Source organism: Panthera tigris, chromosome B4 (genome assembly GCF_018350195.1).
Source record: "Panthera tigris isolate Pti1 chromosome B4, P.tigris_Pti1_mat1.1, whole genome shotgun sequence".
Lineage (NCBI taxonomy): Eukaryota > Metazoa > Chordata > Mammalia > Carnivora > Felidae > Panthera > Panthera tigris.
This window is the reverse complement of record NC_056666.1, coordinates 78231863-78242781: the sequence shown is the minus strand read 5'-3', so window position 1 is coordinate 78242781 and position 10919 is coordinate 78231863. Positions and strand designations below refer to the sequence as shown.

Sequence of the window (10919 nt, the reverse complement as noted above, 5' to 3'; positions counted from 1 at the left end):
AATCTCCCAGCCAAGATCTTTCTAGGGATAATTTGGTTAGGCTAATTATCCCATGTTAATTAGATAAGACTCAAATTACATGAGCAAGACATGCAAACCCAGCACTTTGGGGATTTTCAAGTTATTTACCTGGTGTCTCTGATTTTGCTAGGAGAAAATGATTTTTTGCTCCCAGGCAAACTAAACCCTCAAATTAGGGCAGTGGTTCCCTCCTGAGCCTTATAAAGGGGGAGCCTGAGACTGTAGGCTCATGAATTGCATCTCAGCTAAGGGTTAGCGTATTATTCCATCTCTCTGGCCTCCCCAGCATGAACCGCCAGTTCACCTACAAGTCGGGGGCTGCCGCCAAGGGGGGCTTCAGTGGCTGCTCGGCAGTGCTCTCAGGGGGCAGCTCGTCCTCCTATCGGGCAGGTGGCAAAGGGCTCAGCGGGGGCTTTGGAAGCCGGAGCCTCTACAGCCTGGGGGGCGCCCGGAGCATCTCACTCAACATGGCCAGCGGCAGTGGGCGGGCAGGGGGCTATGGGTTTGGTCGAAACTGGGCCAGTGGCTTTGCTGGCAGCATGTTTGGCAGTGTGGCCCTTGGGCCTGTGTGTCCAACTGTGTGCCCTCCAGGGGGCATCCACCAGGTCACTGTCAACAAGAACCTCCTGGCCCCCCTCAACGTGGAGCTGGACCCTGAGATCCAGAAAGTGCGCAGCCAAGAGCGGGAGCAGATCAAGGCTCTGAACAACAAGTTTGCCTCCTTCATCGACAAGGTGGGTCTCTTTGGAGCAAGCCAAGCATAGACCCCCTTCCTTCTTCTACTTCTGCTGCCCTCAGGTGGCTTTCTATCTGAGACAGGCGCCTCCCCAAGATGCAGACACAGCAAGAACTGAGTAGGGAGGAACTGGACCAACCTGGACGTCAGGGCTGAGGGTGGGGGTGGACAGAGGGGCAGGAAGAGCCAGGGAGCTTAATTTGGGAATGTTCCCAAGAAGCAGGGCAAGTGGCCTCAGAGTTGAGAAGTAGGAGAATGACAGTTTATGAAACTAGGAAGCCAGACAAAGGAGAGTCCTGTGGCAGCCAAGGATTTCTATAAAGCCATGAGACCCAATCTCTCCTCTCATGGGACCCAGAGCAGCTCAGATCCTGGTTGAAAGATGGACTCATAGACTATAATACACCCAATCTATGGGGGAAGGCAGATGGGGAGGAGCAATGTACTAGAGCAGTGGTCCTCAAAAGTTTTCCCTGAACCAGCAGCATCAGCATCATCTGGGCACCTGTAGAAATGAACATTCTCAGGCTCCAACTCATACCTACTGAATTGCAAGCTCTGGCAGTAGGGCCCAGGAGCCCCCAGGTGATGTTGATGGCCACTTGTGTTTGAGAACCCCTGAGGAAAAAAGGGGTAGCAGGGCCTTGAGAAATAGAGACTTCCTGAGCTCAGGGGAGCAGGGGAAGCTCACCAAGGGTGGCAGTGAGTAGGGTGGCAAAGTGTGAATAGGAGTTCACTGGATAGAGGTGGGGAAAAGAAACCTAGAGAGAGGGAGAAGTCCCGTGTAGCATGGTAGGACTTGTTTGAAGAATGGGGAGAACTTGCCTTTGTATGAGTATTGGGTGAGTGGTGGAGGAGGGGGAGGAGGGGTAGGCACATGGTGAAGAGCACAAGGAGGAATTTGGACTGGACTCTGCAGGTGATGTGGAACCACTGGACCATTTTGAATAAGGGAATGGTATGGTATTTGTAAGCTACAGCTTGAGAATGCTGGTTCTTCCCCCAGATTAATGCTCTGAGACCAGAGAGTTGGACATGAAAGCAACATGGGAGGGCCCAAGATCCCCAGTCAACTGAGTGCTTGCCTCTGGCTGGGCTGGGAGATGCCATGATGGAGGAGACAGAGAGCAGGCAGAGCACAGGCCAGGCTACCTGGCCCTGAGCAGAGGTGCCCAAGAGTGTGAAGGCCAGTACAAGGCCAGCTTACACATCTAGGGACTTGGCTGCCCATGGACACAGGTCCCTGCAGATTTAGACATTTACTAGTGGTAAATAAAGATGATGAGCCCCTGCCCAATATCAGAGGCTGTCCCCACAAAGAGAACCTCAGTCAGACAAAGGGCCCTGGATGGGGAAGGGTGTGAGGGACATTTTCTAAGTCCGGAGGGCTACGCTTTAAGCTAATACAGTGTAGGACAACACAACCACAGCCCAGGAAAGGAAACCCCACAGGCCCTCCCTATTGACAGAGTGCCTGTTGATTTGGGTCCCAGGTGCGGTTCCTGGAACAGCAGAACCAGGTGCTGGAGACCAAGTGGGAGCTGCTACAGCAGCTGGACCTGAACAACTGCAAGAACAACCTAGAGCCCATCCTCGAGGGCTACATTAGCAACCTGCGGAAGCAGCTGGAGACGCTGTCCGGGGACAGGGTGCGGCTGGACTCGGAGCTGCGCAGCATGCGGGACGTGGTGGAGGACTACAAGAAGAGGTGAGCAGGACCCCATGCCTGGGCTGACTGGCCTGCCAGAGCTGGGCTTCCCCAGCAGGCACTGGGACACTTGCTCAGGGGCACTGAGCTTGGGTGACAGTGGCCCATCCTGAGTTCCCCTGCCTTGGCAAGATGAGGGCCCTCTCTGGGTGACTGGGCAGTCTGGACAGTGGATAGTCAGCCTCTCAGGCAGTGGTAGGGCTGTTCTTGCAAGTGGCCACCTCCTTGGCACACTCCCTTCTGCTTCCCACTTGAGAAAGCCTCTCAGCTCCTAAGCTCGCTCAGAGGTCCCCCAAATTTCCAGGAATCACCCCTTCCCCAAACCAGCAAGTCAGGGAGTTGGAGTTTCTCTCATTGTCTTCAGGTCCTGGACATTTGGGCCATGCTCCTTCTTCCTGTCCGGGGACAGTTCTAGGTTCCTTTAGATTCACACTTTGGGATGGGGTGAGTTTACTAGCAAGGTATCAGGAAGCTGGAGTGATGCAAGAATCATGGCTACAAGGGATAGCAGCATGTTCCTGTGATTTGGACACTGAATGGGAGGAGGAAGAACCTAGTTACTCCCCAGGCATCAGGGGGAATCCAGACCCAAAATCATCTGGTCCCCTGACCTGGGAGGGAGTTACTTTCAAACCCTGTCTACAGCACTGGCCACATAGTCCTAGTGAGTGGGACAGATTTGCAAAGATGTAGAATAATAGCTGCTAAAAGATACATAGAGTGGACACCTCTTTTCTGCTTTTGTGATGAGAATACACACACACATACCTTGCTCATGTGATGCTTTTCCTATAGGTATGAGGAGGAAATTAACAAGCGCACAACTGCCGAGAATGAATTTGTGGTGCTTAAGAAGGTGAGGAGGAGGTGCATATATATTCCTGTCACCTGGTGGTGGGGCATGGAGGGTGGGGGAGGTAACAGAGAGGAAACTGGGGTCTGTGCTCCTTGTAGAACGACCAGGATCTGAAGTGCCAGAAGAAGATGGAAGGATGTGTTGCTTGGGATATCTTGGGACACCTAGATGTTTACCTAGAATACATTACCATGTCAGCTTTTAAAAAAAATGTTTTTTTAACGTTTATTTATTATTGAGAGACAAAAAGAGAGCATGAGCAGGGGAGGGACAGAGAGAGGAGGAAACACAGAATCCAAGGCAGGATCCAGGCTCTGAGCTGTCAGCACAGAGCCCAATGCGGGGCTCGAACCCACCAACTGCGGGATCATGACCTCAGCCAAAGTCGGACGCCCAACCAACTGAGCCACCCAGGCACCCCTACCTTGTCAGCTTTTTATATTTGGCGTCGATGGGTGGGAGCCCAGATGTGGATAGCCAATGTCCAGGGTATGTCCACTTTGGCTTGGGGAACAGGACGTGCTTTGGGGAGGGCTGCACGCTTACCTTCCAGCTCTGCCTGTCTCTGGCAAAGTGCTGTGGCTGCCTTGGGCTCTGACTGCCAAATGACCCCCTATAGGAGATAGCTCTCCCTCCCGTAGCCTCTCTTTGAGAAATAGGGGGAGGAACAGGATTCCATCTTGGATGGGGGCAGATGAGTTCCAGAAGCTCGCAGTGAGTCTTGGGTGGAAGTTATGTTCCTGCCCTCTGAGGCCTCACTCCATTCCCGGGGGCAGCTCATCTCAGTGTTGGTGCTTGGGTGTCAGTTCCTGGGAGAGCACTTTCTGGGCTTGAAGAAGGGCGATATCAGGGGGTCTCTGGATTCCTTTAGGATGTGGATGCGGCTTACATGAGCAAGGTGGAACTGCAGGCCAAGGTGGATGCTCTGGATGGAGAGATCAAATTCTTCAAATGTCTGTATGAAGGGGTAAGTCTCCATCCCCCAGCCCCATCCCTAACTCTGTCTTCTGGAAGACAGCCATGTGAATGAGTGGCTATTTGTTCCTTGTAACTTTAAGAGCCCAGGGGATCTCCAGCATTTGGATGCTGGGGGGCATGTAGATCAAAGGAAAGCATGACATCTATCCTGTTGCCTTCAAATTATGTGGACCATCAGTCCCAGCCTGGGACTCCCAGTCACAGTCTCACATCTTTGAGGAAGCCATGGGTCCTTGATACACTGATGTTCAGCTAAGGATATTCTCATTTCTGCCTGTCTTCTGTCTGCCACTTGGGGTGTCTCCCTGGGTCTTGAACAGGAATCTCTAGGGATAAATGTGGGGGAGTCCTCACACCCTTTCTACTACCTCTGATCATCTGGCTTAAAGCCTGATCCTGTTGGCCAAGCATATGTGGGCTCCTGTGTCCTTAGTGTCTCTTGTGTGGTGGCCAGGCTGTTTCTCCTCTATATTTTCGACTCCTGACCTGTTTCAAGTGACAGATAGATGGGCTGTTTTCTTCTTGGGCTGCTTCCAACTCATTCAGCAGTTTTCAGACGTGGCACTGAAACATCTGGGCTGGGGGGCTTTGGAGAATACAGCTTGTCTCTACTTGGGAGGTTCTAGGGGCTCTCTATGAAAGGGTCATCACCTTGGCCTTCCTCCATCCACAAATGGCATTTCATGTTTCCTTCCTTCTCATGTAGGAGATTGCTCAGATCCAGTCCCATATCAGTGACACATCTGTCATCCTGTCCATGGACAACAACCGGAACCTGGACCTGGACAGCATCATCACTGAGGTCCGCGCCCAGTATGAGGAAATAGCCCTGAAGAGCAAGGCTGAGGCTGAGGCCCTGTACCAGACCAAGGTGGGCTGAACACCTCCTCAGAGTCCATGGCCCACCATGGTCCACACATTTGTTGGGAGCATGGCACTGTCCTGGGTTCTGGGGTACTCCCAAAGGGAGGAGAAGATGAAGCTCTTGGACTGATCCACAAAGACTGGGGCAGCCATTGACAGACACCCATGGCTGATTGCAAATGAATGTGGCATAAACAGAGTCCTGGATGCTGGGGAGACAGAGGTTAGGGGGCCAAGTGGGACAGGTCAGTACTGACTTCCTGAAGGCTGAAGGGTTTGAACTGAGTCTGAGAGGGAGGAAAACATGGGTAGTTAGCATCTCAACTCTTCCATTAATTACAATAAATTAGGGGGTCTCTTGAATGTCATCTGAGATCAGGTAATTCCTACCTTTCATTCAAGTCCAATTACAAGGATAAAGGGGGAGTATGATCTTAACTCCTTTAATGGGTCATGGGTGGGGAAATGATTCTTTAGATAATTTAGTTTCTCAGATCAGATGGCAACTTCCTAATTGTTCCATGCTATTTATCGGGTTCCTTCCCAGGGGAAATTCACACACTTGAGACCTTATCTTATCTCTCCCCCTGCCTCCTTGATACCATAGGGATGGAAAGATGTGGTCAGCAGGGTTGGGAGGAAGAGAGGGAGGTCCAGGCAACAGCACAGGCCAGGGCTCCTTGATAAGTGTTCAAACCCAAGTTTCCAGTTCCCAAGTCCCTCCACGTGACTGTTGCAAGCCAGTTTCAGGGACGGCCATGTGGCCCAGGCACTCTGGATTGTCAGTGGCCAGTGCTTAACCCCAAACTCCTTCCAGAAGAAGTATGGGGTTATCCATACCTGCAAGTCTCCAATTGGAGCTAAGCCCTTACTGACCAGAGTTTCATTAGTGTAGTTCTAGCAACAGAATTAGAAGGTCTTCTTCTTCTTCTTCCCCTTTCAAAGATGAAGAAGGCAGGGATCAGGGCATTTAAGTAATTTGCCAAGGTCACTTAGCTGGGAATAAATGGAGCTGGATTTGAATCTAGATGACTGACTACAAATTCCACAGTGTTCAGACAAAAGATCAGGACATGACTCTGTTAAGAAGCATTTATAGTGACGACTTAGGATGGGCCAGGAACAGAGTGGAGAAGGACACTGGTCTGTTTGCTTCAGAAGGAGCCTGCTTGGTGTCAGAACTTAGGGAATTAGTGCCTCCCTCCCTGTCCGTTCGTAGGGAGGGCCATCCTCCTCACATAGACTTGCAGAGAAGCAGGGAAAGACCACCTGTCCTGCCCCAGTGTTTATCATCCCAAGATTAGTACCAAAGATAAACACAGGAACATAGTGAGAAGCCTCTTTGTCTTCCAGGGGACCTGGCATTTTTAAGAGGAATCCTGACTCTAGGGCCTTGTTAGGGTCAGATATGACAACCCATAAGGCCAAGCACCAGTTACACAGAGAGAAGCAGTGTGCAGTCACCAGAGTTCTGAGTGTCACACTTTTCCAAGTTCCTCATAAGCCAGATTCTGGGGTAGAACTAAAATATTCTCTATTGACTGTTCAATGGATGACATCAAGGCGGGAGTGATCCCAAACTAGTAGATGACCTCAAATTCATGGCTAGTGGTGTTAGACTAGCAGAATATACCAACACACACGCGTACGCACGTGCGCACGCGCGCACAGACATACACACACACACACACACACACACACACACAATGTTCCTCCATTCCCAGAAACAGTTCCAGTAGCCCAGGGCCCAGCTGAGCTATGAAGGGCAGGAAGTCACAGAGAATACAGGTCCCTGTCATCCAGTCATGCTAAGTCTGATGGGGAAGACACAGAAAGGTGTGCTTATAGTACAGTGTGGTAAGATCTTTGAACTGGAGTGGTAGGAACTACGGAACCAGAAGTACACCCAATCAAGGAAGATCAAGGAAGGCCTTCCGGAGGAAGCTGATCTGCTTTGGCGGAGTTGGAACTAGCTAGGGAAAAAGGGAAAATGGATGAGAAAGGGTTTTCCAGGTGGAGGTAGAGCCTCATGCAAAGTCTCAGAGACTTGAGAGCACAGGGACCTTTAGGGAACAGTTCAACACAAGTGTAGAGGCAGATGGGCAGGGGTAGCGAAAGATGAGTCTGGAGAGACTGGTGGATGCAAATCTCAAAGCACCTTGATGCCATGCTCATGGTTTGAATTTGACCTTGACTTTGAAGGGCTATCAGTAGAGCAGTGTCATAGTTGGAGTTGTATGTTATATGGTTGCAGTATGGAGAGAAGAAGACTTTCAACAGTCCTTATGTCCAAATGTAACCATCAGTGAGAGAACTGTGCTTAAGACAAACAAATAAATCCCATGAACAGATAGATGTTTGAGTGGGGGGCTGTTGACAGGCCTGGTGAAGTTGGGGACCCCTACCCACCTCTGTCACACTCTGAAGGCAAAGGCATGGTCTGCCAGGCTGAGCTCCACCAGGCCTGAGTCAAGGTCTCTGATTTGCCCCCTGTCCTTCTAGTTCCAGGAGCTCCAGCTAGTAGCTGGCCGGCATGGGGATGACCTCAAGCACACCAAGAATGAGATCTCCGAACTGACTCGGCTTATCCAAAGGCTGCGCTCAGAGATTGAGAGTGTGAAGAAGCAGGTAAAGGGGGCTTTGGAAGTTCCTGGCTCACTCTCCAGGGAGGTGTGAATGGTCTATCACACATACTCCCCCAGACCTCTCTCCTACTCTACATCCTTCATTTCAGAACCCACTTTCTCAGGTGGAGCCCCCGATCTCATCCTCCACACTTATCTCCCATCTGAAATCTGGAACAATTGGAAAGGTCTTTTCAGAAAGCCAAGTGGCTAAGAGTAAGAATCTCCCCTGACCCAGTTGGGGGGACTCTATCTATCACCATGGATGTGGCTTTGCTGTAGGAATTGGGGCCAGACAGAGGAGGGTCCGACCACAGTCAGCACACGGGGGATGAGGGGTGAAGTGAGGCTTGGAGTGGCTGCCCTTAGAACTCAGGGGAAAATGCTACCTCCTGTCCCGCAGTGCTCTAACCTGGAGACGGCCATCGCCGATGCCGAGCAGCGGGGCGACTGCGCCCTGAAGGATGCCCGGGCCAAGCTGGATGAGCTGGAGGCCGCCCTGCACCAGGCCAAGGAGGAGCTGGCTCGGATGCTGCGGGAGTACCAGGAGCTCATGAGCACGAAGCTGGCCCTGGACGTGGAGATCGCCACCTACCGCAAGCTGCTGGAGGGCGAGGAGTGCAGGTGCGGGGTGGGGGGGCGGGGAGGGTCTTAGAGCTGGAAGAACTTTTGGACTTTTCTGACTCAGTTTCCCAGAGTGTGGGGGAGGTTGCTGGAGTGGCTGGAGATGCTTTTCAGGTCATGACAAACAGCTTTTAAACAGCATCTGGTCAATGAGACAGCAATCTCCTTTATAGTTTTCCTGCCAGTCTCCAGACCACAACAGGGAGAAAGTCTCAGGATGGTTCTGTTGTGTCTTTAACACCGCTCGGACCCTTGCCATTATCCCTATAAGTAAAGAGATACTAGATCCCAGGTTCAGAGCCTCGGGAAGGCAACAATATCTAGCCCTAAAGTTTTAAACTGCTTTATTTTCATTATACTTATTTTTACTGCTACCGTTTTTTTTTTTTAATCCTTTTTGATCAGGTAGTGTTGGTTTTCTATTTACCCTGGTGAAGGAAAATGTCTTAAAAATTTTTTTTTAATTTATTTATTGAGAAAGAGAGAAAGAGAGAGTGAGCGAGCACGTGAGTAGGGGAGGGGCAGAGAAAGAGGGAGAGAGAACCCCAAGCAGGCTCCACACTGTCAGTGCAGAGCCCGATGTGGGGTTTCACCTCACAAAACCATGAGATCACAATCTGAGCCGAAGCCAAGAGTTGGACGCTTAACAGACTGAGCCACCCAGGAGCCCCATAAAACTTCTTGTTAAGAGAAATGCATTTTTTTGGTATAAAAGGCAGAGTCCATGAAAAATACTAAGTATGTAACAGTGTGAGTCGTACAGGTTCATAGCACGTCAGAGTGGGGTACGTGAAACACTGACATGTGAAAAGCTTGTTCTAACTGAGCACCATTGTAGTGCTGAGACCAGCAGAGGAGAAGTTACTGGTCCTAAAATCAGACGGTTATTTCCTTAGGGGCACCTTCTGATGCCAGTATTTCCACATGTGTATTTATTCAGGCAGTAGCCTCCCAGGAATGAAGAAATGGGATAAAGAGGAACCCAGAGGAGGGGCCCTGAGAGGTGCTGTTGTTGGGGGCCCCAAGTTTGCAGGTTGGCACGTGTCTGACGTGGGAAGGGTAGACTGGGGGGCGGGGCAGAGCAGAGACATGCAGGTGCAATGATGACATCTGGCCAGTTGGAGGGGTTCGTGGAGGCTGGGCTCATGTGGCTGATGATCTCAAGCTGCGGTGTGGGGAACTTGGATTCCAAGCGTTGGAGACTTACCTCCCCTTTTCTCTCTGCACAGGATGTCTGGAGAACACACCAATTCTGTGAGCATTTGTGAGTATTTCATGCCTCTGGGGGAATATTTGTAGCCCATTAATGAACACAGAGGAAATGGGTGCCTGCCTCCGGGCCCCCATGGGCTCTGCCTGGTAGATCACCTGGTCACAACCCCCTTCCTCGCTAAGACCTGTTCCCTCTTCCTCCGTGGAGCTCCCACTGGCAGCTTCCCGTCACATTCTGATATTTCACATGGGCCCCTTCCCCAGAGATCTCACCTATGCTGGGACAAAACTCTCAGCCCACCCTCTTCTGCCTCCCCCGTCCCACGACAGCTCTCCTGCATGATGGAAGCTGTGAGCAGGAAGAGCCCACCTCCTCACTGCAAGCAGAGACCTGTGCTCAGGCACGCTGTGCATGACCAGTGTGAGTGCTGGCTCCACAGCGGTCAGCCTGGTCTCCTAAGACAGGCCAGCAAACCTTCCCGAAATCAAGCAATCCGGAAGTTCTTTGAAAAAAATTAAGAGCATATTCTAAAGTTAAATGAGAGCCCTACTGGCTTATGTGATGCTTCAGGAGACACTCTTGGTACTCCTGTTTGTTCAGAGAAGGAGAACACACCCAATTTGGGGATCCTGTGGGATCTGGGCTAGTTTTTCCAGTGCCTGAGCTGCTCAGGAATTGAGCATATATCCTTAGTGTCCACAGTTGATGTGAAGCGTTTGCTTAAGAGGGAGACATTTAAGCTAGTTGCGGGTGGGAGATTGGAGGGGACTTGGTGTCACCCCTGTCCTGGGACATACACTTATCACTCCTCCCTCCACCCCCACAGCAGTCATCAGCAGCACGGTGGCCGGGACCACGGGCACAGGAGCTGGCTTTGGTTTCAGCGGTTCTGGCACCTTTGGTTACCGGCCCAGCTCTGTCTCGGGGGGCTACGGCATGCTGTCCGGGGGCTGTGTCACTGGCAGTGGGAACTGTGGCCCCCGCGGAGAGGCCAAAACCAGGCTGGGCAGTGCAAGCGAATTCAAGGACGCCCAGGGGAAGACCTCAGCTCTGAGCTCCCCCACCAAGAAAACCACAAGATAAAGTGAAAGTGTATTTCCCCACTGTCCACCTCACCCTGGTTTCCTCTGGACTCCCTTCTCCAGGAAACTCCTGCATCACATTTATCATCGTCTCCTTCTTGCTTTTCCTTTCCACTGACATTCCCTCTCTTCTACCTCCTGCCTTAGTCTTCCTTCATTCAGAATCTGGATTCTAGCCCATCCTGCTGCCTCCATACTAAGAGACTCCCTAAC

The 10919-nt window shown here is 51.4% G+C and overlaps 1 protein-coding gene across 1 annotated transcript; it reads left to right on the top strand.

Annotated features, from left to right (window-relative positions):
- The first annotated feature begins 308 nt into the window (after positions 1–308).
- LOC102972277 (keratin, type II cytoskeletal 73) lies at positions 309–10707 on the top strand. The gene is made up of 9 exons (XM_007081352.3): positions 309–755; positions 2251–2465; positions 3261–3321; positions 4193–4288; positions 5006–5170; positions 7666–7791; positions 8191–8411; positions 9641–9675; positions 10451–10707. The coding sequence occupies exons 1-9, from the start codon at positions 309–311 to the stop codon at positions 10705–10707; spliced, it is 1623 nt and encodes a 540-aa protein (XP_007081414.2).
- Positions 10708–10919: the final 212 nt, after the last annotated feature.